Source organism: Pleuronectes platessa, chromosome 17 (genome assembly GCF_947347685.1).
Source record: "Pleuronectes platessa chromosome 17, fPlePla1.1, whole genome shotgun sequence".
In the NCBI taxonomy this organism is placed as follows: domain Eukaryota; kingdom Metazoa; phylum Chordata; class Actinopteri; order Pleuronectiformes; family Pleuronectidae; genus Pleuronectes; species Pleuronectes platessa.
Window position 1 is genome coordinate 9,192,062 of NC_070642.1, and position 27,880 is coordinate 9,219,941.

The window sequence follows — 27,880 nt, forward strand, 5'->3', positions numbered from 1 at the left end:
TCAGTATATGAATACGCAGAATCTGTGGGCGAGGCACAAGATTTGGGGGAAGGAAGCCTTCTGGTAGTTGGACCAATCCCGTTTGAGCAGGATTTGGCTGTATGCAAGTAAACAGTCAGTGGGGAGATCAATATGAGATTAGCCAAAATATTGGGCAGTTATTTTTTGTTCCCCAAATATAGTTTTTTTCCCCCCAAAGGCCAATTTGTCCAGATGATAGCCAATGGGCTCAGAGATTGGTTTTCGCTTAATCCTGCTGACAAACAAACAAAATCACAATCATAAAGTCATTTGCTGAGGTAATAGGAAAGCAAAACCGCAAGACTCCAGACATTTGTGAAAGAGCGGCTTCATCACATATCCCGATGTGTGCACATTAGAGGGCGCAACTTCATAGCTGAGCAAAGGGCCTCTAAATAAATCAGGTGTTCATGTCATCTCAGCAAAAAGAATAAATACACAACTCTCCTTAGTTGCGCCAAATCATTTTTCCACAGTCCCTTCAAAATATTGATAATTTGGATTTAAGTTGAACATTTTTTGTTGCATCAACAAATAAAGTTAATTTATTACTTCAACAAAAGTTTCCATGATGACTTGAAAGCTGTAGTTTGTATTTACAACAAAACAAGACACTAACTTTCCAAAACTTTAAATTAAAGTTGTGGAAAAAGGTGGATAAACACTGGCATTTTGGATTTTGAAATGAAACTGAAATACAAGTATAAAGTGGATTTGTGCTGCACTAACAAGGTATCACACTCTCCCTGAGGTCAGGGTCAGATGTCCTTGGAGGCACAGGCCTGTGATCACATGTTAACTCGCAGGACCAAAGGTCTTTTATGAGTTATCGCTGGAATTTGCTCCTGCGCTCAGTCAGTCAGAGGCAGGCGGACCGTGTGCCACCACCGCAGCTCTTCCCCTCCACACTAAACCTCCGCTCCGGACTTAGTAACAACATTTAAACAAACCTTTGTACAATCATGGAGAACACAGTGGCTGAGGGACATGTGCACGAGGAGCGTCGGGATGGAGCAGACAGTCCTGACTCCGACACCAAGTCGCAGGGCTCAGGTGAGGCGAAGGCGCAGCTGCTCAGCGAGGCGCAGGTCCACGCCCCTGCCGAGGCAGAGAGCTGCTCCTCGGACTACCTGGAGATCAGGGACGGGGACAGACACAGCAGCTCGTCCTCTTCATCCAGCGAAGACGAGGATGAGGGAAAAGACGAGGGCGCTGCAGAGCCAAAGGTGGAGGAGGTGAAGGTGGAGCCGGCGGTGGAGCCGACAGTGGAGTCGGAGGTGGCGGTGACCATGGAGCCGGAGGTTCAGGAGACGGTGGTGGAGCAGGTGAACGGCGAGGTGCACGACACATCTAGGCGCTCCTCGGCCTCCTCCTCGGCCTCTTCCGCCTCCTCCGCCTCCCCCGGAGACCCGTGCGAAGACCCGCCGATCCAGCCGAAGACAGAGGAGAAGGATACCGCCGAGGACGGGATGCTGATGGCCGATACCCAACCCGACACCGACACCAAGCCGGAGGAGTCCGGCGACTACACCCTGAAAACCCTGGAGAGCATCAGCCTGGATGAGAGCAGCGCTGCCCCGGCTGACCCCGGCCAGCCCGACATCGCTCTGTTCGTCAAGGTAAGAAGCAAACACGGGTCAGCAGAACATAGTGACGCGTGGTGACCCAGGTCCAACTTCTGTAAGTGTCCGTGAGAAACCTGCAGGGCCGGCTCCGTCTCATCTGGGGGCCATGAGAAGAATAATACCTGTATTTATATAGCACTTTTCAAAAACTAAATTACAAAGTGCTTTACAATAAATCAGTATTTTAAGAATCAAAATATTTTTTTACACAATAAGCAAGATAGGACCATTTAAAAAATCAATATAAATAGCAATAGTTAAACCTAAGCCATACGATAAAAGTGAGTCTTAAGAAGAGATTTAAAAGAAGATACAGATGTTGCCAGCCTGAGATCTCCAGGCAGGGAGCTCCCAAGCTGTGAGACCCGAAAGCAAAGTGCCAGGTCACATTTAGTGAGCTATTGGAGCTGTTCATAGGGCCCTGATTGAGGATCTCAGGCCCTGCCTTGCTGTGATACGGTAAAATAATTATAGAAGAAGCTAAAGCATACACTTACAACCCTTATTAACCCATGAAGACCTAAGGCACTAAGAAAACACTCGAAAACCTTAATGCTGTTTGAAAGCGATCCCCTAAAACCTGAGGGCTTTCTGAAGACCTGACAGAAATGGCTGAGTATCAACAGAAGAACAACATTTTCTACAATGCATTTAGCCTTTCTCACAAGTATGACAGTGAATCTCGGTGTCATATGTCTTGAAAACACAGATATTGTGTATTACACGTACATGTCTCATCCGACTTTAAAGGGAGAAGCACTCAGACGTATAGCACCGGTCTTAAAAGATGTACATGTTACAATTAAATTTTACATAGTCAATTTTGTCAATTTTGGGGAAATGTTATCTATGTATTCTATTACTTATTGTTCCACACACTATGTAGATTAAGTTCACTTTCACAGGTGGCTGAGGGGCCTCAAGCAACTGCTAAATTGGCTTTTAGAAAAGGTCGGCTCTGTTAGACAAGAAGGCCCCTGCAGTGAAGTCGTCTTTTCACTAATGTTTGTGTTGTGGAACGTTTGTCTAAAGGCTTGTACCGTCTAGTCCTCACTATGCTCGGAACATTTTGTTGTTTTATTCTGGTACAACTCTCATATCTCTCTGGCGTTAGTGTTGGTTCTTGACGGAGCACCGACACGGTATGGTGTAGTACTCTTACGCTATCATCCTATCAGCCAATTGGCACATTATGTGTTGGGAGATAAAGAAAATTGATTAAGTGTTATATGTGTTTTTATATTACACCGTAATGCGGATAAGACGACAATAAAACAGTTCACATCCTTTTCTCCTGCACACATGCATGCTTGAAACTGGAGTTGATTTCCCACAGTATTGTGTTACTTGTGACATGTGTTGCATATATAAGATTGCTGCATATATGTTCAGAAACACCATCAAACAACGTGAGAACAATGTGGTTATTCTACCACTCATAAAACTACCTAGCCAAACATATAAAGTACATTAATCTACAAGGTCACAATAGGATAATCATATCAAATAATCTGAAGTGTCACTGTGATTGAATAAAAGGTATTTCACAGTCACGATGCAAATCTGAATAAATTTAATTTGTTATGTAAATGTCCACATGTCATAAATAAAAAAAGGGGAAAATATGTGCACACCTCCCCCAAGACCCAACAGTCTCTTATGATTCAATCCAGCTGCATTAAATTGTACACACTTATGTCATTCCCTTAAATATGCCTGATTTGTTTTCATCAAGGTCAAAGAATTGAGAAATTGGTGTAAAATATCCTGGGTCCGCCCCCTGTTTTTGATCAGCACCAACATTCACTGGACACACAACACAACCTTCCACCAAGCTTCACGGAAATCCGTTCAGTAGTTTATGAGTAATCCTGCTTACAAACAGACAAACAAAGGCCAATGAAAACCTCTTTGGTGAAGGTTATTAATAGATAAAAGCATAAACTACTCTATTAAAATCAAATGAAAACACATCAGAACTAGTAATGTTGAATAATAATAATAATATATCTAAATACTGTGGGAAAAGATTTGTCAATCAAAGATCGCCAGAGCGTACACATGGTTTACTATTGAGGCCTAACTAGAGTCTTTTAAGTTGAATAAAGTTCAATTTAGTGACTAGGTACTAATGTTTAACCATAAGAGAAGTTTATACAGAAATATCTATGACAACACCAGTGATTTCCGTAAGAAATGTCCGAAGCAGGGATCTGTGTTGGACACAGCCATTGTCAGGGACTTTATCTGGTGGCAACCTGATGTAATAATTAACTCGTTTTCTCAAGGGCCATATAAGCCAGGGTTGAACTCCATGGCTGAGCAAATTGGACTGTGTGTTGTTGGGCCAGAGCCCAGCGGGGGGCCGCCAGACACTGGAGCCGAGAGGAACAAAGGGTTGTTAAACTTTGGGCGGGAAAACATCCTCCTGCAGGCTCAAGAATCTCCCCCTGGTGGTGGAGAAATGTCCTGGGGTTTTCCCAGAAACCCCCGCTCAGTTCCAAGCCCCGCCCACTCAGATCCATTTCTGACACTCAATTGGCTTAAAGCCAGCATCATCCTATGACCAACTCCTCAAGGAGGAGGACCTCTCAGGTAGAACATAACCACTGAGACCCCAATAATCGCTGCCATTTTTACCCTGCTCTGAAGACAACACCAGGCCCCCTTCGGGGCCTCCCAGCTGATTTAGATGTAAAAGGGGGCAACCAGAGTTATTTTCTTTCATTTCTTTCATTGTCTTTTACCTCAGTCGACGTTTTTATTTTCAAAAGGACTTTTGCTCTTTTAACTTGAAAAGACCAAACAGGAAATTGCACACGGAACAATCTCAGACTCAGTTCCATTTTCCCCACGGACTTTAGTTTCTTTTTCCCAACGATCTACAAACGGCTTCCACAGCCGTCCCCTGCAGAAGCGCGAGATTCATTCCGCTGAGGAGCACGAGCTCCACATCCCTGAAGAAGAAGGACGACGTTCATCCCATCGAAGCAGCACGAGCAAATCCGCTGTTTGTCCGGTCCAGCGGCCGAAGACCGCTTGAGAGACCACGTGATTCACTGGCCCGACGCGCACGCACACCGCGAGGGTGGTACAGTAAGAGGCTTTATTGTCTGGGCAGATGTTAATATAATACGTAGCGTATTGTTTTAATAATTGAACGTATTTGTTTTGTATGAGACCGCCGAGTCTCTAATGTTTAGCGCCGACTCGCCACTTCCGGTTTCCGGTTACGGCCTTGTGCCACAGTTTTTAAGCGCCGTGAGCAGCGTCTCCAGCTCATTGTGACCGTTTGAACAACTTTAAAGAGACTTTACCGGTCAAACCTCAGCACACAACGCCACTTGGGTGCTGAGTGTTAAAGTAAATGTAACTTGTCTCTGACGGTGCTTTTAAGAGCTTTGCTCTCTCCTTGTATGCTCTCTCTCTCTCTCTCTCTCTCTCTCCTTCTAAACCGACCTATATACACATCCGATCTGTATTTAGAATACAGTTCATGTAACATAGTTAAATCTATATTCAGAGAGGCTGGACACATCTGGAAGCCATGCGGCCGAACGCCGAAGCAGAGACAAAGAATTCTCTTTGTCTGAAAATCCCTTGGTGTAATTCATGTGACGACCACCAGTGTGAGCTCCGGCCACATGGTGTCATTAACATAGACTCCATTTTGAATAACGCAAGTTAAACCCACCATTTTGAGTCTATTATTGCCACGCCTCCTCTCTCCCTCTCCTCCCATTCTGGCTCTAAATTCATAACGGCTCCGCCATCTTGTTTTGTAGTCAATCCGCCATTTTGAGAGTTTTTAGGCCTTGATTCCACGAATCATGATCGGCCGCCATCTTAGATGTGACGTCACCAAGTGACTGCGTCATCGCCACGCCCCCTTTCTTTTTCTCTCTCTCTCTCGCTCTCTCACACACCCACACACACACACACACAGACACACCCACACAGACACAGAGACACATTGATAGACACAGACAGATACACACACACAGATACACATAGATGAATACATGTGTTTTTCTAAGTTGTGATAAGCGGCTGCTGTTGTTATCTTTGAAATATGGGAGTTTGTTAAAATGATGAATCATTAAATAACACTAACTTTATTTCACATGCATACACATAGACACACACACACAGAGAGACACTTTGACACAGACACACACACACACACCGAGACAGACATACATAGGTAGACCGCCGGTTTTACATGTATTGCCTGAATTGTGATAAGTGCTGCTGCTGTGTTTATCTTTGAAATATCGGAGCTTGTTAAAATGATGAATCATTGAATAACATTATAACTTTATTTCCCCTTTTTAATAAATGCTTTTGTAATTAAAGTATCTGTAGTCTGTGATTATTTGTGCATATGTATGTGATTGCAGCTGGATTATGATTGCCTGTGCTCGAACTTAGTAGCCTTCACTGTTAATTAAATGATTATTAATATTAAATATTGAGATTATTGATTTGACATTAATCATTATGAGACTGATATTTATAGATTGTATCGTTGGTCCCTGTAACCAGGGTGGTGCCCCGCAACAATAAGCAATGATTACAGATTTGTATTATTCTTGATTGATAATTTTATTGTTTTCATTAATTATTTTAACTATTATTAATGGATAACCGTATCATTTCTAATTAAATGTGTTACATTTCTTAATTAATAGCTTTATCATTTTTGATTATTTTTAAGAAATAATTGTTATTTTAATAATCATATTTCATGATTATTAATAATTAGCCAACGTCAATTCTACTCCTACTATTGCACAACATAAATGGTGCCCCGTGTGAGGCATTCTAACTCCAGCTGTATCATAATACTGTACAATAATCCAGATTCATTTTCCCCCAGAAATTAATTTTTGAAGAAAAAGATATTAATTAATTTTTTTTTTTCCTTCCAAAACTTTTTTTTTTATCCCTCACAACATAAATGGATCCCCGTGTGAGGGCGGAACGCTTCACGCATGCAACATAAATGGTGCCGCTGCTTGAGGCTATCTAACTCCAGCTGTATCATAATACTGTGTACAATGATCCAGAAATAATTTTGAAAATTATTTCTCTGCAAATAATTTTTTTTTTTAATTTCTAAATTCCCCTGCACCTTTGCAACACAGGTACACTCGTGCCTTGCATATCTGTGGTTGGCTGCAGAGTGCAATCGGTGGTTGTGTATTCGCGATGCACAATATTTATGATTAATTTCTTAAAGAGAAAAATAATTTTGGAAATTTATTTCTCTTTGAATTTTTATTTGTAATCCCTTTGCACCTGTGCCAAACAGGTATACTATTGCCTTGTGTATCCGTGGTTGGCTGCTTATTGCATATTAGTGGTTGTGTCATCTCAATGCACAATAATTATAATTAATTTTCTTAAGAGAAAAATAATTTTGGAAATTTATTTCTCTTTTTGAATTTTCTTTATTCTTAATTCCCTTTGCTAAGCAGGCGTTGTGTATAGCTATGGTTGGTTGCTGACTACGTTTCAGTAGGTTAGTAATATTTTTATTGGAGAATTTCTGCATGCTTTGAATTTCAAGGAGACTAACTAGATTTGAGAGACTAGTTACGAGTAGACTAGTTGTTAACCAACTAGGTCTAAAGGATTGAGCCATCGAGCTATCCTACATAGCGCTACTATATAGACACAGAGTGAAGCTCACCTGTGCGTCTTGTGTAGTGTTTATTAAATTTTTATCCGCTTTTAACCTAAGCAAGCTTGAGCGGCCCACCAGGCTCTTTTCGCACTCAGAAGATGAGTAGCATGGACCATCCTGGGGCAAGGGCTCCCTCAAGGCCAGACGACCTGTCAGAGACAGTCGCCAGTCTGAGCAATTTTTATAGAAATGCTATAATTGAGTTTTTGTCCGCTTTTATCTAAGCAAGCTTGAGCAGCCCACCAGGTGTTTGCGCACTCAGAAGATGAGTAGCATGGACCACACTGGGGCAGGGCTCCCTCAAGACCAGACGACCTGTCAGAGACAGTCGCTAGTCTGATCAATTTTTCTAGTGATGAAGTGAGTGAGTTGAGTGAGTATGATTGAAGTACCTGCGATCGTAAGATTAAAGAACTGTCCATTCACCTGATCAACCCCACTGGCCCGCATCCAAAAATACCCCATGCTCTGGGTCAACTGACACTCCTCTACCAGCAGAGAGCTGAGCTGCAGGCCCAAGAACATGCGAAGGAGCTCCAGGCCATGCCAGCAGCATGTCGAGCGGAGCAGGAGAAAAACTCCCACCTGCGGCATATCATCGAGACCCGCACAGAACAGGACCAGGCGGTGCAGGAGCACGAAGCTCTGCACGGAAGGTCAAAGGTCAGCAGAAAGGGGGGCACAGTCAAACAGAGCTGCCCCCCCTCGAGCTGATATCCCTGATTACAGGGCCAGGAGCTGACGTCATTCACGGTGAAGCCAGCGGAACAGAGACACTGGGAGAAAAGCTGCGAGCACAGCTACGCAACCCTCTTGCAGAGGAAGCTTTGCTCTGGAGAGCCAGACACACCCAGCAGTCGACCGCTCCAACCCCCTCAACACCAAAGGGGGGGCCGGACTCAACCCCTAGACGTGCAGTGACCTGGGACCGCTATGAGGCACTCCAAATGCCTTTCCAGCGGACACACAGCATCCACTCCAGCCAGAAGGAACACATCCTGCACGGAGCCATGCTTATCCACACCACAACGACGGAAGGAATCCGTCCTGGAGGGCTGAAGGAGATTTCCCAGTCTGCCACTCAGGCAGGGGCGCACCAGGACTCACGGTCGCGTCCTGGATGGTCCTCCACTCCCGGTGCAAGAGATGGTGGCCACACAGATGAATACTGTGACACACACAATTCAGAAGACCCTGATGACTCAGCACCCCCTCAAAGAGAGGAAATCTGCACCCGGCAGCTAGAGCCCCTTAAAAAAAAGACATTTATCGCTTCGACCCAGTCAACCGAGGGTTCAACGAAGACGACACCGTGGTTCTGGCAGTTCAAATCCAACAAAATGTGGACCCGGCGCTGGAAGATGACAACTTTCCCCACGCCAAGATGAACCCCAGCAAAGAGAACCAGGAACAGCGACCCTTCCAACAGGGCGCCCCACAAAACCAAGGGGGTGAGGATTTCAACCAGCCCCACAAACAGTTTCGACCTCAGCACCTGAATCCCTCTCAACAGAGGAGTAGGGGCTGGAACAGACGGAAACCCTATCAGTACCAGGAGTATAGATGTGGTGACCGAAATCCAACACATGGGATGCATCCTGGGACAGAGGAGTAAATACGGAGATGTGTGGATGAAGCAATGAGACATTGTGCCACGTGTTCCTCCAGGCTCCACTGAGAGACCAGACACTTAACCCCGTTGGCGAAACTAGGAGCAGACGCCCTCCTTCTCCACTCCCAAAGATGACTTCAATGACGGGGAAGGACCAAGGCGCTGCCAGAAACCCCCTCTCATCTCCACATCTGAAAAGGGGGGGAAGAAATCCCAACTTTAAAACAAAAAACGCTCAAACCACTCACTCCATCAATAGCTGCATGCTTTAGACCCTCTGTCAGTAAATTGTATAACGTAGTTCAGGTAGTGAACCTCCTTAGACCTCGTTGAGGATTTTGAAGTCGTTACCACTACGGTTGTGCAGCCCTCACGGGTACACTTGGCAATTCAGTCTTGGCAGTGAAATTCCAGTATCTGTAGATCTGAAAACCTAGAAATAGGATTTATCATAAATTCACAGATTAGCGAACAACAGAACGTGACTCGCCGTTCTAAATGTTTTGGTTTGACAGGATAACACACATGTTTACCTCAAAACACCAGCACCTACTCAAACATTTTCTTCTGTTCGTGTTTCCACTTTTCTTTCATTTCACTCTTCACCGAAATTCATTGGTATTTTAACAATAACTGCCGATAAGCATTATGTGAAATTGAAAGTGTGTGCCGTGTTTTAGAATATATGTTATTTAGCCTGTCTGCCCAGACAATTACCTCTCTCTGTTTAGACTCATGCCTCGAAGACATTTATGCCTCTCTGCCTCATAATGAACTAACTTTCACTGCTTCAACTCCACTCAAGGATTACCTCTCATGGATTATCACTGGACTCTCGACCATAGTTTGCCCTGGAGACCGGGGTCACGGCCCACTCTCCAGACCAAAAGGGGGACTGTTGGGCCAGAGCCCAGCGGGGGGCCGCCAGACACTGGAGCCGAGAGGAACAAAGGGTTGTTAAACTTTGGGCGGGAAAACATCCTCCTGCAGGCTCAAGAATCTCCCCCTGGTGGTGGAGAAATGTCCTGGGGTTTTCCCAGAAACCCCCGCTCAGTTCCAAGCCCCGCCCACTCAGATCCATTTCTGACACTCAATTGGCTTAAAGCCAGCATCATCCTATGACCAACTCCTCAAGGAGGAGGACCTCTCAGGTAGAACATAACCACTGAGACCCCAATAATCGCTGCCATTTTTACCCTGCTCTGAAGACAACACCAGGCCCCCTTCGGGGCCTCCCAGCTGATTTAGATGTAAAAGGGGGCAACCAGAGTTATTTTCTTTCATTTCTTTCATTGTCTTTTACCTCAGTCGACGTTTTTATTTTCAAAAGGACTTTTGCTCTTTTAACTTGAAAAGACCAAACAGGAAATTGCACACGGAACAATCTCAGACTCAGTTCCATTTTCCCCACGGACTTTAGTTTCTTTTTCCCAACGATCTACAAACGGCTTCCACAGCCGTCCCCTGCAGAAGCGCGAGATTCATTCCGCTGAGGAGCACGAGCTCCACATCCCTGAAGAAGAAGGACGACGTTCATCCCATCGAAGCAGCACGAGCAAATCCGCTGTTTGTCCGGTCCAGCGGCCGAAGACCGCTTGAGAGACCACGTGATTCACTGGCCCGACGCGCACGCACACCGCGAGGGTGGTACAGTAAGAGGCTTTATTGTCTGGGCAGATGTTAATATAATACGTAGCGTATTGTTTTAATAATTGAACGTATTTGTTTTGTATGAGACCGCCGAGTCTCTAATGTTTAGCGCCGACTCGCCACTTCCGGTTTCCGGTTACGGCCTTGTGCCACAGTTTTTAAGCGCCGTGAGCAGCGTCTCCAGCTCATTGTGACCGTTTGAACAACTTTAAAGAGACTTTACCGGTCAAACCTCAGCACACAACGCCACTTGGGTGCTGAGTGTTAAAGTAAATGTAACTTGTCTCTGACGGTGCTTTTAAGAGCTTTGCTCTCTCCTTGTATGCTCTCTCTCTCTCTCTCTCTCTCTCTCCTTCTAAACCGACCTATATACACATCCGATCTGTATTTAGAATACAGTTCATGTAACATAGTTAAATCTATATTCAGAGAGGCTGGACACATCTGGAAGCCATGCGGCCGAACGCCGAAGCAGAGACAAAGAATTCTCTTTGTCTGAAAATCCCTTGGTGTAATTCATGTGACGACCACCAGTGTGAGCTCCGGCCACATGGTGTCATTAACATAGACTCCATTTTGAATAACGCAAGTTAAACCCACCATTTTGAGTCTATTATTGCCACGCCTCCTCTCTCCCTCTCCTCCCATTCTGGCTCTAAATTCATAACGGCTCCGCCATCTTGTTTTGTAGTCAATCCGCCATTTTGAGAGTTTTTAGGCCTTGATTCCACGAATCATGATCGGCCGCCATCTTAGATGTGACGTCACCAAGTGACTGCGTCATCGCCACGCCCCCTTTCTTTTTCTCTCTCTCTCTCGCTCTCTCACACACCCACACACACACACACACAGACACACCCACACAGACACAGAGACACATTGATAGACACAGACAGATACACACACACAGATACACATAGATGAATACATGTGTTTTTCTAAGTTGTGATAAGCGGCTGCTGTTGTTATCTTTGAAATATGGGAGTTTGTTAAAATGATGAATCATTAAATAACACTAACTTTATTTCACATGCATACACATAGACACACACACACAGAGAGACACTTTGACACAGACACACACACACACACCGAGACAGACATACATAGGTAGACCGCCGGTTTTACATGTATTGCCTGAATTGTGATAAGTGCTGCTGCTGTGTTTATCTTTGAAATATCGGAGCTTGTTAAAATGATGAATCATTGAATAACATTATAACTTTATTTCCCCTTTTTAATAAATGCTTTTGTAATTAAAGTATCTGTAGTCTGTGATTATTTGTGCATATGTATGTGATTGCAGCTGGATTATGATTGCCTGTGCTCGAACTTAGTAGCCTTCACTGTTAATTAAATGATTATTAATATTAAATATTGAGATTATTGATTTGACATTAATCATTATGAGACTGATATTTATAGATTGTATCGTTGGTCCCTGTAACCAGGGTGGTGCCCCGCAACAATAAGCAATGATTACAGATTTGTATTATTCTTGATTGATAATTTTATTGTTTTCATTAATTATTTTAACTATTATTAATGGATAACCGTATCATTTCTAATTAAATGTGTTACATTTCTTAATTAATAGCTTTATCATTTTTGATTATTTTTAAGAAATAATTGTTATTTTAATAATCATATTTCATGATTATTAATAATTAGCCAACGTCAATTCTACTCCTACTATTGCACAACAGTGTGTTTTGCTGCTTTTGTGATAGAGCTGATCTGCGAGGTTTACTATCAACGCAGGCAGGGGTCACTTTGCTGATTGAGTCAGTGGACTGGAATCAAGGAGCTCGGAGCTCAGCGAAGGAAACGACAGCAGTAATTCATGCTGAGCTTTAAACTTGTCTTTGAATGGTATCAGCAAAAAAAAAAAAAAAACGGTTATATAAAATATGGACAAATTGCAACAATGTGACCTGAAAGCAATTTTCTTGAAATGATCAAAACTCTGGGCTGAACTCCAGAAAGAGTAATGGTCTTTTAGCTGTTGTTTTTGAGAAGATTCCTTCATTGCATCACAAGAACAACTTATTGAATTTCCACAGTTGTGAGTTTGAACATTCTCAGTAATAATACAGAATAAGAATCTAATTTTGAGTTGTACAGACATTTTATTCCTCTAGTGTATCATACATCGATCAGCTTTAACAAATCAAGCCAGGCAGTCAGTACTATTAAAACACGGCAATGAGTTTATGTGGCGGCTGATCACTGTATATTTGTCCTGGCTGCTGATTCTCAAAGCTTTTACTACGGAATTAGCAAGTGGATCGCTTTTTAAAATGCAGGTAAAGAGACAAAAAAATGAATTGACCCTCTTCCCCATAGTATAGACGTTAGCCTCTCTGTTTTCCCCTGACGTGTCATGTTGGACGTCACAGACGCACCAGCATCTAATTTGCGCGTTAACCCAGGTGTAACGTTTCCATCACTGGGGATATTAATGTTAACACATTATAAAGGACAAGTCCGACACATGCAGCAGATATGCTTATCTTCACGCTGTTATATCACCATTATGATAAAAACAGTCATTCACTAGGGAAGTGACGACGCACATGGCCCCTACTCCACATACCAAGCCGTCCTCTACCCCCTATCTGGCCTTCCTATCTGAGCAAGTCCCATTTGCGGGTGGATTTCCCAACCGTTTAATCTTCAACGCTCACCATAAACCAGACCAGTCGGTGCTATAAATGCAGGAAGGGGAGTTAGGAGATCATCTATCTGAGCTAAAAGTTTATACGACTCCTCCCCTGCTGTCTTTGATGAAGCAGGCCACTACAGGATAGGTTGTCACCATTAACAATAACACACACTCTCACAGTGTACAGCCTGTCTTTATACTTTACGGTAACAAACTCTAGTCAAAGTTAGGATGGAGATAACATCATATGCATGACGTCAATGATGGTTCATGTCAGTTTAAAAATACAAGACAATGCACATATTGATGAGACTGTCACATTGTGGAAGTTTGTATTGTTGCAGGGGAGTTCAAACCCTCCCCTCCACCTTAGCACAAGGGTACAAAATGTCCGAGTGAATGATTAAACCCAACAAGTCAGTGATTTGTGCTTCCTTTGTCTCAAGAGGACAAAAAAGAGGTTTAAGCTTTAAACCGTTAGTGTTTTGACAGTCATTAAGTATTAAGAAATTCTTACAGGAGCATTCATGGTTAGGATTATTCGCTGGTTCAATAAAGAAAAAAAAACAATCTCACACTTACCTCTGTATAGTGATTATATAGCTATAGTAAGCAAAGGGTTAGCACAAAGACTGGAACCTAGGTGCAACAGCTGCATGGTTCAGTGTGCAGGTGACAAAATTCAACCTCTTAAGATCATTGATCAACAAATCTTGCTGGTTTATAATGTCAGGATTCCAAAAATGCCTCATACTCAAAGTGCAGAACTCACAACCATAGCACACGGAATAAAGTACAATAACTTATCATCAAAGTGAATATGAAAAAGAGTGAAATAAAGGGAAAAAATAACAGACTAAAGCTTAGTGTAAAGAATGAAAGGAGAGGGTAATATGGGAATCTAGCGTCAACCGGAAGGAGCCTAGTCTCAGGTAGCTTGGTGTAAAGTAGCAAAAATCTGCCTGTAAGAAGCTCTACATCTCACATTAAAACAACACAAAAGTGTGGAAGTCTGGAATTGCACCACATAACTCTGGTGTACCATCCAGCAACATGCTTTACAAAAAACGTCACACACACATACACACACACCAACAACCAGAACTGGAAGAAGCAACTAGCTGTAAGGAAATTAGCTCTGTATTCTCAGTATTTTTTTTTTTTTTTTATAAATCTTGTTTATTATCTAACGATGTGAGGATTATGGAATGAATGTTGTCAAGACTGATAATATGTGTTGAACCAAATTCAGGACGACCCGCAAGGACAGTTCCAATTCGTTGTGTTTAAGCAGACTTACGAGTCGGGTGAGCAGTCAGATGAGGCCGATGTGTCCAAAATGCAAAAGGCACTGTCGGTAAACATGGCTAGGTCACGCGAGAAAAAAAAACACTGGGAAGATGCTGGTACGCTCACAGAAACCTGACAGAGAACCAAGGAAAACACAAAGGTGACACTAATCAAAGCAAGGAAGGTATTCAACAAAGACAGGAAGTGAAGTGCTCTCAAACAGGAAGTACAAAAATACGGTATTAGGTAGTGATAAACTTAAGGTACAAATAACTTGAGACACAAATCCAAAATCTGAACACAAGGATGACAACATTTCCACAAACACAACATTGGTTCTAAAGACGATTACATCTAAAGGTTCATAAAAAGTTCCAAACATAGAACGTCCACAGTTTTCAAGTCTCCTCAAAGGTTGAAGAGAGGTTACGGCCCAGCTCTGAGACCACAGCCAATAAGGGAAGACACATGATGCTTTGACTAAAACAACGAGATTTGATTAAAAAAAACATCAAATTCATATAGTGGGACTGGCAGGGACTGGTCTTTTATATTCTATCTGAGAGGCATTGGTCAGCTGCCTCCACTTCACTGATGTCCTCCAACTGCCACCACACCAGGAGCCTGCAACAGAGGACAGGACACACACACACACATACACACAACATCAACAACAACACAACACAACACACACACAAGCCCTGGCAGAGGCCCTAAGGCCGTCACTCGTAGAAACATGACTAAAGGAGCAAAAAGAGTTGCAGTTTTACAAGGGGCCATGCACACGAAGTCATGTAGCTGTGTGGACACCCCTGAGAGCAGTATCTTCAAAATGTATATGAACTTTCCTGTTTATTGATGCAACATTTAGTAGCTGAAAGACAATGGAATGAGATCTAAATCTGAAAAGAGTCATTAGTGTGAGTTGAGAAGCCAATCCGAAAATAAAACATTTAGAAACGTAACTTTTCCCTCATTAACACTGATAATGAGCTCTTCCCTGCACAGTGGCCCAGGAACTGGTTCCTGCTGCATGTTGCTCTGTCTGCCAGAAGAGGGGGCTGCTCTATAAATAGAACCAGCTTAGAAAAGCCTCTATTTTCCCCTCTGTGCTTTCAGCTAACTGTCACATTGACAGGTGATGAGTCTTTTTTTCTTGTGTACCTGACACAGTAAGCCAAACAGTGAGGGCCACCCAATTTACTCACCAAGTCCAGATGTAGACTTTTCCAGTCAGACCTGCCTTTTTATTTTTGTTGCCCTACATATCTGTAAACGAACACCAATTCCTGCCTTAAAACCAAGGCCAAGCATCAATGATTCAAATAGGAATCTTCTCCTGGTCTCTTACTGGTGATCAAATATAACCTGTGCTGTCCTGTTCCCGTGTGCGAACGCACATTAAATATGAAAGCTGCTGTTCATGCAGAGAGGCGACCACAGAAACAAAAAGCAACACTAATGTTCCTCAGGCCATGTTATGATAGTGTTTGATATATTAGGGGTGGCTGTGACTCAGGAGGTAGAGCGGGTCGTCACTTATCAGAGGGTCGGCGTTTCGATTCCAGTCTCCAGTTTCCCCTGAAGGCTGTGCTGGCAGCGTGTGTGTGATAGACAAAGTGCTGCACATAGATGCACTGTATGAATTTGTGTGTAAATGGATGAATTGGGAAACTCTACTGTAAAATGTTTTGAGTGGCCATCAAGACTAGAAAAGTTCTATGTAAATACAGACCACGCACACATCTTGGTAGTTTAAGACGTGCGTGGGAAAGTTTCCTCAACCGAGTCTGACAAAAACAAACAAATAAACCACATGTAATGATGGGACATAATGAAAAATAAAAGTGTGAGGTGAGCAGTTTGTGAAAGAAGGGACGGATAGAGTAGTGATATGTGTGAATGGGTTGTTTGGTTGCCGTGGTGGGAAGAGAGACCGGGCTCCACCCCCTGGTATAGATGAAACACCGACACCTGTTTCCCACTGTGTGTCAGTGAGAGCTGCAGCTCTGCTCTGCATCTGTGTCTAAATCAGAGCTCAGGGCTGCATCTGCCACCTGGACCGACTCTCAGCCTCACCTGCAGGACAGACACCAGGGAGGGAAAGCTTTCCCGGGACCAGATAGAGGTGGACATTTTGAAACCTAGAAAGAAACAGAGGTGTCTCAAGAGAGGATCCCTCATCATCAGAGAGGATATCTGTTTTTTTTTCCTTATTTTCTGGAGGATGTAGATCTCCAAGGAAAAACAAAGGACTGCAGATCAAACAGACACTACAGAAAGAAGGTTACAGCCAGGATTAGACGTCATGTCCGCAAAAGGTCAAGATAGAGATCCCGATATCGAACTGTTTGTCAAGGTAAGACAGAGACAGAGATGGTATTTACAGCGTTTCTAAGTTGTAGATGGCAGATGAAAGCGGTGTGTCAGGAGAGTTCTTTACCTGCAGCATCAGTGGGTGCCGTGGAAAGCTCATGTAACTCAATAGTGCAGGTTCAGTTACAGCGGCACACTGGGCTCCATGTTGACCCGGGATTGTTGCGACGGTGATACTGAAGCTGCGTGTTGATGGTCGTTGGAACAACTTAAAAAAGAACCGCAATTGGTTAAACACCAATGGATCAGGTTGCTTAGAACTTAAGTTTGCAATTGTGTTTACATAACTTGTTCACTTTACATTGAACAAACTTAATTAATTTGTTGGTAAAGTTGGTGATAGGATATAACAATAACAACAACAATAATAATAACAACAATACTACTACTACTACTAATATAATAATAAACTAAGATGTTGTCGTTAGACCTTTGCACTGCACTGTTGGCCTAATTCAAATGGGATTAAAAGAGTCAGCCGCTCTGTTCTTTCATATTCTCAACATTGTTTTCGTAATGATCAATCCTCTTGGTCGTCAAATCAATCTAGAGCGAAACAGAACAAAACTACCAGCGTGGAAGCGTCTGACTCAGCAGATGTACAAGTGTTGTTCTGCTCTTAGATGCACATCCCGGGCCCCTAGAGGAAGGTTAGAGGCAGATGAATGTACCTGAGGCAGGTGAGGTGGAAGCAGGTGGAAACGCAGATGTTGGTGCCCGGGTGCACTGACCCAATTAGCTTCCAGGTTCCTTTCAGCTCATCCACCTCCTAGGAAACCAGTCAGCCAGGTGACGTGAAGTGCACACACACTGACATCAGCCTTTAGACTCACCTTCCACCTGTGTTATTTGCGTTAGGTCTCGCATTTAGTCTCAAAGCCGTCGCCCTCTCATTACATGTCGTTCTGAATGAAACTCACTGTTGACTCTGTGTAAACTGTCGTACAGAGGACGCACATGTACACCGAGTGGTTTCCATGGCAGCTGCAACCCTGAGATGACTTCCCTCCTCATGCTGCCGTCTGACATGTGACCTACATGGACTGACGGCCATCCAGCATCGCGGCACATCGTTTTATCCCCTTAGCTCCGCGCTGAATTTAGACTGTACACTCTATTCAACACAGCACAACATAATATGATTGACTGCACAGTTTAATCGTCCTATTTGAACGCTACTTAAGGAGACTGAGGATCTATTCTTAGATGTGGAGTCTGAAACATTTGTGTGTTTACTGGGCAGTGTGGGGCAGCCATGGGTACAAGAATGAATGGGTGCAGTAGGATGCAGTGTGTTTTGAGGTTTGGTCAATTCATAAACGAGTAAAAGTGAGCATGCGCGTCTTCTCCTCTTTGGAAGCATAATGCTAGATAAAGTTTTGCTGCGATCTACCTCAGAAAACTGCAACATATAATATCTTTTCCTCAAATTATTACTCTGATCTCTTTTTGGAACAACGTGAATTTAGATATGTGAGTGTGGCCATGTATTGCAGTATTGCATTATTTCATTAGTTACTGAACAGTGCAAAAAATATATATGTTCATGAAAATTGGTTTAGTTTACACTCACTTGGTAGAAAGACAATTACTGTCATAACCTCCACTAGGGAGGTTATGTTTTCATGTGTGATTATTTTAGCAGGACACACAAAAACAAATTTTTGTGTGTCCATGAAATTTTCTGAATGAGTGGGAAATGGTCCATGGAAGAACTCATTACATTTTGGTGAGGATCTGGATCAGGGGACGGATCGAGGAATTACTTTTCCCTTTCTTTAATCGTCTTTAATACTTTCCTTGATTTCCCAGAGAATAATGAATGAATCTTGATAGAAAAAATCAGGCATGTGTAGGGGACTGAGGTTTGTCAGTTCGTGCATTTAGGTGCAGATCCAGTGAATTTAAATGTGGTTTCATAAGCAGAATGTTGGCTCTTGTAGGAGGAATGCTCTCTTCTTTCTGGTTAACATGTGTGACAGACTAAGGCAACAGAACTCCAGTTACAGTGTAATATACATGAATATGTATGTGATGGATCATATGAAGTGATGCTGCCTCCAGTGGACCCTGCTCAGCATCACATCACTCAGTGGCTCCACTCACTCACGATATTGGTGCCCACAGAGCCCAGTGTGTGTGTGTGTGTGTGTGTGTGTGTGTGTGTGTGTGTGTGTGTGTGTGTGTGTGTGTGTGTGTGTGTGTGTGTGTGTGTGTGTGTGTGTGTGTGTGTGTGTGTGTGTGTGTGTGTGTGTGTGTGTGTGTGTGTGTGTGTGTGTGACAGCTTTTGTCCTCCATGTTCTAGATGTTGATTGGCTATTATAAGCGGTTGTGTATTGTGTTACGGCCGTGCTGCTGAGCGCAGCCATAACAATGCACAGACAGAAGCATCACATGCATGACAGTGGGGGCTGCTGTGCATACAGTCGGCTCAGCTACTTTCAGGCTGGCAGCTCTGTATTTTCTGGTGTTTGCTCGGAGCTGCAGTCTGCTGGTCGGAACATGCACTGACTGACATATCTTTTTGTGACTGCTGGTACTTTAATGGCATCTACCTTAATGATTAATAATGAAATTGCACATATTGAAACTCGTCGGCTAAAGAGAGTTTAATTTCCAAATCATGATTGCATGAAAAGAGGGAAGAACAACGCCAGTTGTTAAATCCCTGCTCCCCTGGCTGACCTCCAGGTCATTGCTCTCGCTCTGACATGTGCTGTGTGTGCAGGCCGACAGCTCTGACCCTGCGCTCTGTGGCCCAGTGGCAAGTGAACCAGCTGATGGAATGGCCATGTATAATTCAGCTTGGCCAGTGGATCAGATGTCAGTGTTGGTGCTCTGCTGAGCATCTATACTCGCTGACACACGATATCAACACGTGGTGAAGAAACCATTCGGTGGAGAGGAAGTGATTCTATTTGCAGCTTTATTAGCACACTTATTTCTTTATTTCTATCTTCAGTTGATGGTTCAAATTTTAAATGCCAGATAACCTTGATGAATTCATGTCTAAACCATTTGAAAAATATAAAAGTTGTGAGGAAAAAATTGTGTTCTCTTTTTGCTATTTGGTCAAATGCTTTACCTGACAGCAAGATTGTGCTGCTTCCCTTTGCCAAATCTGTATGAACAAAAAAATATCTCATTATCATATTTTAGCCAATTATTGTTCCAAACATACCATTAAAACCAGACAAATAATCATCTGCCCTCTGATTTTCTTTGTCTCCATGACTCCTGAGGGGATTACGTAAGATTAGTGACATCATCAGTTACAGTTCAGTTTACATGAAACACTGCAACATGTGCATGTAGGTGAAATTGTTTTAATTCAAATCAATGTCCCTGGGGATAATGTGGGGCGCAGGTCTCTGCCGCAGTTATTTTAGGGGTTGTGGGCTGAACAGTTTGAAGCCTCTGGTGTAAACTTTGATACTAATTTGAGCTACTTCTTTAGTTGTGATTTCTATTTCATGCTGTTAAATGATTATTATATTTTACTTCATTCATTTGACAGCTTTAGTGAGACGTACAAGACATATGAAGCATTTTAAAAAATATGATGCATAATAATAAACTTCATGTATTTCATATTCACTTGTACCCAAGGATGAACGGATTTTGGCTCTCAAAGGTCAGAGGTCAAGTTCACAGTGGCCTCACAAAGTATGGTATGTTTTTCTTGAACATGATATCTTAAGATCAATTTGAGGGAATGTCTTCAAATTAGGTCCAAGCTTTGAATTCAAAGATGAACTTGGAAAACTGGATTCTGGTGCCTGGAGGTCAAAGGTAAAGGTCACAAGGACCTCATGTTACTGTGTTTCAGTTGTCAAAGGTAAAGGTTACAGTGACATGTATATGAAAAACTATGTAGAAATACGTTCATAGAAATTGCACTGGCTGGTGGAAGCATACAACTTGAGTGACAAGTGACATTTTGAATGCAGCACATTACTCGTCGATAAGCGTTTATAAGTTCAGACAGTCTCTGTAGCCACGATCAGAACGAGTGGGTGGATTCCCAGAGTGTGGTTCTGGTTTGACTCCTTCGTCCTCATGTAAGCTGATGTGATGTGCTTATGCGTGGAATCACATTTATACAACGTCTGACACGTCTCTTAACAACCTCAGTAGTCCAATAACAGGATAACAAGATAACAGTCAAGATAACGGTCACCAATACAAATATGTACTTAGTTATTAGCAGGAAGGTTGTAACCTTGCGACCAAAGCATAAAAAAACTTTCATTATAAATGTGTGTTTGCATATGAACATCACATTTACACTCTGTGTCGTATTTCCTCGCCCTGACTCATATAATGTGACGTTGTGTTCGTGTGCAGGCCGGCAATGATGGAGAGAGCATCGGAAACTGTCCCTTCTCCCAGCGCCTCTTCATGATCCTCTGGCTCAAAGGAGTCGTGTTCAACGTCACCACCGTCGACCTCAAGAGGTCAGTTACACAGAAAAGTCCCAACCTGATAGCACACCTACACAGCCTCCTCTTGACGACACACTTCCCTCCAATGTTTGCTCTGCAGGAAGCCGGCGGATCTGCACAACCTGGCCCCGGGGACACACCCTCCCTTCCTGACCTTCAACGGGGAGGTCAAGACCGATATCAACAAGATCGAGGAGTTTCTGGAGGAAATGCTCAGTCCTCCAAAGTAATTCTGCTGGAAGGTTTTACGACATGTAGTTTACAGTATCAAGATTATATTACAGACTGAACACAAACACACACAGACACACACACAAAAACACACACAAACACACACACACACCTACGCACACACACACAAACACACACTACTTTGAGCTAGATTTATTTCACTACAGCAGCACTGTTGAAAGGACAGGAAACATTTAGGCCTAGTAAAAGAGCTGCATTTGATGAGGACTGATGTTAACTGATACAACTGTTTGTTGTTTATGGCTGCTGTAAATCCTTGCTGTATGAATGTGTGTGTGGGTGTGTGTGGGTGTGTGTTAGTGTGTGTGTGTCTGTGTGTGTCCCAGATACAAAACACAAAACGTAACAAATCCAAATATATTTGCGTCATTGACAACCTTTGTGTGATATCAGCAAAAGCAAAACATATTTAATTTCTTGTGTTCTGTTATTGTAAATTAACAAAAAAAAAGTCGGAGTCAGTGTGTGAGAGCGAAACGTCAGATTAACTAAATCTCTCTTTATGGCCTGTAAAGTTTTTTACATTAAAAATGGACCTTACTGTGAGAAACTCAAGGAGGCGGGCGGCCAACATGGTTTAGAGTGTGTAACACGTTTTTAGTCTGAGCTGAGCTCCGGCCCAGGTGTTAATGCTCTCCAGATGTTCTCTCCTGACTGCGTATCCGTCCCCCCCCCCCCTTCCGTCTGCTCAGGTATCCCAAACTGGCCGCCAAGCAAAGAGAGTCCAACACAGCTGGAAATGACATCTTCGCCAAGTTCTCAGCCTACATCAAGAACACCAAACTGGAGGCCAATGCTGGTGGGCTGCTCACTCTGTGTCTTTTACACACTCACACAGAACAAGATGGAAAAAAATACATATGACAGTCATGATCTCATTCCTCCACTAGGCGGTAGCAGAGTCCGGTGTTTGGAGCTCAGAGCGTTTGCTTTGCTGCCACCTAGTGAGCTTATCACCACACAGGTTCTGTCACGCTGTATTTATTCCTGTGTGTGTTTGTGTGTGTGAGTAGCTCTAGAGAAGGGTTTGTCCAGGGCCCTGAAGAAGCTGGACGACTACCTGAACAGCCCCCTGCCAGATGAGATCGATGCAGACAGCATGGAGGAGGAGAAGGGCTCCAACCGGCGCTTCCTGGACGGGAACGAGCTCACCCTGGCAGACTGCAACCTGCTGCCTAAACTGCACATAGTCAAGGTACACACAGTGTTACAAATACAGTCAAGTGAAGGTGAAGTACATTGTTTTCACAGGTCAAATATGAAATGTATTCATTGACAACAACCCAGTGCTGATTGCTGAAAGATCCATCAATTATCCATATACAGCTTGTCCTTTGAGGGTCATGTGGGGCCTGGGGTCAGCTGACTGTGGGCGACAGGCCTGGTACACCCGGGTCAGGTCACTGGCTCATCTTAAATCACATTCCACACCTATTGTCAATTTAAATTCTCCAATTGCTGGCACAGGGATAGAATGCAAACAGAAAGACCTCGGCTGAACTGGGATCCAAACCAAACGCCTTCCTGCTGTGAGGTGCTACCCACTGCACCACCGTGCCTCCCCTGATCACAAAAACACAGGAAGTAAACACAGACATAATAAAACCACCAATAGAAACAACATGAAGCTATATTTCATAATAAAACAGTTCAAAAGAATCATCAAATAAACATCCTCCTCAAAAAAGTGTTTGTTGTTGGGCTATAATGGCTAAACACCATCCTGATGGTGGCAGTGTGAGATAGTCCCAGTATTTATGTGACCAGTAAAAGTAGATTTTGGTCTCAGTACTATAGAATCTAAGAGAAGTAGTTTTTTTGTTGATGCAGGAGGAAAATAAAGTAAACAAAAAAGTACAAGTTCAGTACATTAACTTGTCTACTTGTGTAAAAGTACTTGCTCTTAAATATACTTTAAGCAATAAAAGTAAAGGTACTTGCCGAGTAATGTAGCTCTAGACTAGATCATTATGACGAGTCATCTGACGAGTCCATGTCAGGTGTTTCTTCTTCAGCAGTGAGTGCTGCTGCTACAGGAGACGGGGTCTAATGTTACCTGTACACTCGGATTGGATCAGTGGACCCGATTCACTCAGACCTTTGAAGATATAAAAGAAATAATATGAGCATTCAACTCGATGCCGTGTAAAATTGTAGTGTAGTGTAGAAAGTACAGATTTTATGAAATGGAGTAAACGTGAAAAGTATCTGAAAACCAAATAAATGTACTTTGTTACATCTCGCCACTGATTGACAAAAGCTCTGATAGTACATATTACTGTACTGGCCTAGCTTGCAGGTCTTTGCAAGTACTTGCAAGTTGTATGATGTACAACTATACCTGCATTCGGTAATTTCAACTCTTCGGACCAGACTGAAATATCAATAACTATTTCATAGTTTGCAGACGTTCATGGTTCCCTTGTGATTAACTGCACTCACTCTTAGTCACTCTCCCATTTACATTTCATCTCACAACATACGAAGACAGTTAAAAACTCACGTTGACCAAACACCTCTAAACCTAAATGACATCAGCCTCAGCTGAACATTGTCCCATTTAGCAAATATTAAATAGCTCATGTATATATGCTATACATTAGCATTTTAGCATAGTTTAGTTAAACTCAAGAACTGAACTCAGACACAGAGGTCCAGTGAAAGTTTAACCGAGATTTTATGAATTTTAGAATGTGCAACAGAAGAATCCAACAGTTTGTAGGAACAGGACGGAAACCAGACTCACTATAGCTGCATAACATGACAGGGGGAACCTCTGGCTGAAGCAGACAATTTGATAAATATCGGGTGCAGGCTTAAATATGGAGGGACAATAGGTGTGATCAGGTGAGGAGGAGGCGGGATCGAGTACGACCTGTAGAAGCACATACACTCACAGACGGGGGGAGAGACAGACAAACAGGGGGAGAGACAGACACAGGGGGAGAGAGAGACATGACAGACAGGGGGAGAGACAGACACAGGGGGAGAGACAGACACAGGGGGAGAGAGAGACATGACAGACAGGGGGAGAGACAGACACAGGGGGAGAGACAGACAAACAGGGGGAGAGACAGACACAGGGGAAGAGAGAGACATGACAGACAGGGGGAGAGACAGACACAGGGGGAGAGAGAGATATGACAGACAGGGGGAGAGACAGACACACAAGGGGAGAGAGAGACAGAGGAGAGACAGACAAACAGGGGGAGAGACAGACACACAAGGGGAGAGAGAGACAGGGGGAGAGACAGACACACAGGTGGAGAGACAGACAGGACACACAGGGGGAGATACAGACAGACAAGGGGAGAGACGGACAGGAAACACAGGGGGAGAGACAGACAGACAAGGGGAGAGACAGACAGGACAGATAGGGGGAGAGACAGACAAGACACACAGGGGGAGAGACAGACACACAGGGGGAGAGACGGACAGGACAGGGGGAGAGACAGACAGGACACACAGGGGGAGAGACAGACAGGACACACAGGGGGAGAGACAGACACACAAGGGGAGAGAGAGACAGGGGGAGAGACAGACACACAGGTGGAGAGACAGACAGGACACACAAGGGGAGAGACAGACAGACAAGGGGAGAGACAGACAGGACAGATAGGGGGAGAGACAGACAAGACACACAGGGGGAGAGACAGACACACAGGGGGAGAGATGGACAGGACAGGGGGAGAGACGGACAGGACACACAGGGGGAGAGACAGACAGGACACAAAGGGGGAGAGACAGACAGGACACACAGGGGGAGAGACAGACAGGACACACAGGGGGAAGGGAAAACAAGAAACGAGAGAAAAAGGAGGGAGGAGAACTGCAGATCCCAACAATATATATCATTTGAAAGCATTGGAATAAGTGTAGCGACTCAGAGTATTATTCTCCTCTGACATCTCCTCCCTGTGTCTCTGAAGGACGTCCTCATGCTGGTAGTGCTCACTCACTTTCACAGAAAACACCCGGGAGGTTGTTTAAACTCATTTATTCTTACATTTATTAACTGACGGAGCAGGAAATGAGGCCGGTTGACAGAAAGGAAATGACAAATTGAAGCTACAGGTTGACTTCCACTTGAGAGGGGGGGGATTTTAAAATGTTGGATATTATAACAGGAAGTTTTTCATTCAGGTTTACGTTAGAGTTACAGCTTCGACCTTCTTTTCCTCGCTGCAGGTCGTCGCTAAGAAGTACCGCAACTACGACATCCCCTCGGACATGACGGGCGTGTGGCGCTACCTGAAGAACGCCTACTCGCACGACGAGTTCACCAACACCTGCGCCGCTGACGCTGAGATCGAGACGGCCTACAAAGACGTGGCGAGGAGACTGGCCAAGTAACTCGCCAATCGAGCCCCGGGCGGAAACAAACCAGCAAGCACATGACACCAAAAAAGACCACTTTCAATACACGTGACTGTCCCGTACTTCAGCGTCATTTATCTAAGAAGCTGTGTTTTTCAGTCTGTGATAGTGAGCAGATGTTACCGATGTCTTTAGCAGCTCCGGATGTGACGGATGCAAACGCGGGAACAGACGCTACAAATCGGAAATGGAGCAGAATATATAAATCTACAACTTCAATTCATACGTTTTCAAACCGGATCGAGATCTTGCTGCTGTGAAACTTCTGATATAACGTGATCACGTCTGTCTGCGTTCATAACACAAAGCTCTCTCTCATACGGACTCCATCACTGGTCCACGCAGGCCAAACGTTTTGCTAGCTGCTGATGTCAGGCTCGTTCGCTTTATTTATTCCTCAGCCCACAGACGACTAAGTCAGTGTTTATCGTCACGTTCTGGCTCCTGTGTAGACACCTTTTAAATTAACGTTATGATTCATGCTCTTAATCGTTTGCTGATTATGACTGTTGCGATCCGCATTTGAGAAAAAAAAACAATCTGCTCTGTTATTCTGAATCAAGGAGATCATCTTCTGTTTTCCAGAATTAAAATGGAGCCGCTTAATTTCAAGTTCCATAAGTTTTCTTCATCGCTGTCTTCTTTTGAGGTTGAAGTCTTGTTACTTCCTCAAAAACAGAGCAGAAATCTGTCCTCATTAAAACAGAAAATTATCTTGTTAATCCATTTTTTATCTTGTGAAAATGTTCTTGTTAATTAACTTAAAAATGCTCGATGACATTAGAACAACTGATGATGAACTTGCTGATGAGAGCATCCGTAACAAAAAGCTTTTTTCCCAATTGCTTGCGCGAATCTGTTTTATTAAATTGTAATATTTGTAACCTGATCTTTATAAGATATGAAAAATCGTCGACTATGTGCCTTTATTTAGAAGTATCGAAAGTCCACGCCAACGTCACTGATGGACTCATTCTGACAAAAGAAAAACTGTATCGCAGCCGGAGCCGAGAGGTTTGGTTTTGCCTCGAGCTGTTAGTGTTGGGTCTAAGGTATTGATTCCGTCTCCAGTTACAGACGACATTATGAATGGAGCGTGTATTTATTCAGCAGCCCCAATCAGGCCTGATTAGCTGGAGAGCCATTAGCGCCGCGATGAAAAGCATCTTCCAGGCCAGGTCCACCGTGGTCGGGAGCCCTGCCCTCCAGCTCCTCATCACACAGACACGTTTCCTCCGCTCGTAGGGGAGTCCATCAACTTCCACAGCCCAGAAGTTCAAGTTCAAAAGTTTCATTAGGAGCAGGACGGATTGTCAGAGGAGGATGGAAATTTGTTTTTCGGGGGCTTATCGTCTTTGGCGTGGTGTCAGGCTGCAACTACAGCGAGACTTCCTTGAAGAACCATAAGGCTCTTGTGTGGTTTGGACAAATATATGAAATGAAATTGGAGCATGATGACTGAGGGGCTTGCTCATTGCGAAGCTCCACAAATAAAATAATATTTTCACAGATCTGCTTCTGCCTTTTCTTTTCTTTTCCAGCGAGGTGATCAATCAACACTGATACTTATAGGCCGTCAGGGAGGGAGGGACGGTGGGGTGAGCGGCGCGTCTCGGCGATAGCGACGCCGCTGCTGTGGCCTGGAAGTCCCGAAAAAAGGGTTAAGTGTGTCTGCCTAGAGTTGATCAAATCCAGTGGTGCAGGTCTGTTTCTCCATCCATGACAGAGAGCGAGGGAGAGGGAAGGAGAGAGAGTTAGAGTGATGACCGTTGACAGGCTTAAATAGAGGCTTCCATGCCAGGGATCAAACGCCATCCCTCTTCTCCACTCTCTCATTAAGACGGAAAACCCGAGCACCGCCATCCGATCTGTCTCCAT

The 27,880-nt window shown here is 43.7% G+C and overlaps 1 protein-coding gene across 1 annotated transcript; it reads left to right on the plus strand.

Moving 5' to 3' along the window:
• The first annotated feature begins 787 nt into the window (after positions 1 to 787).
• clic5b (chloride intracellular channel 5b) lies at positions 788 to 27,511 on the plus strand. The gene is made up of 6 exons (XM_053444891.1): positions 788 to 1,640; positions 21,276 to 21,385; positions 21,474 to 21,599; positions 22,318 to 22,424; positions 22,639 to 22,820; positions 25,814 to 27,511. The coding sequence occupies exons 1-6, from the start codon at positions 984 to 986 to the stop codon at positions 25,976 to 25,978; spliced, it is 1,347 nt and encodes a 448-aa protein (XP_053300866.1). The 5' UTR covers positions 788 to 983; the 3' UTR covers positions 25,979 to 27,511.
• Positions 27,512 to 27,880: the final 369 nt, after the last annotated feature.

Bases quoted from the DNA above. Each gene is read 5' to 3' on its own strand.
- clic5b (XM_053444891.1), top strand. From the start codon at position 984: ATGGAGAACACAGTGGCTGAGGGACATGTGCACGAGGAGCGTCGGGAT. The intron at 22,425-22,638 runs GTGGGCTGCTCA...GTGTGTGAGTAG, and splicing joins CAAACTGGAGGCCAATGCTG to CTCTAGAGAAGGGTTTGTCC. The intron at 22,821-25,813 runs GTACACACAGTG...TCCTCGCTGCAG, and splicing joins CTAAACTGCACATAGTCAAG to GTCGTCGCTAAGAAGTACCG.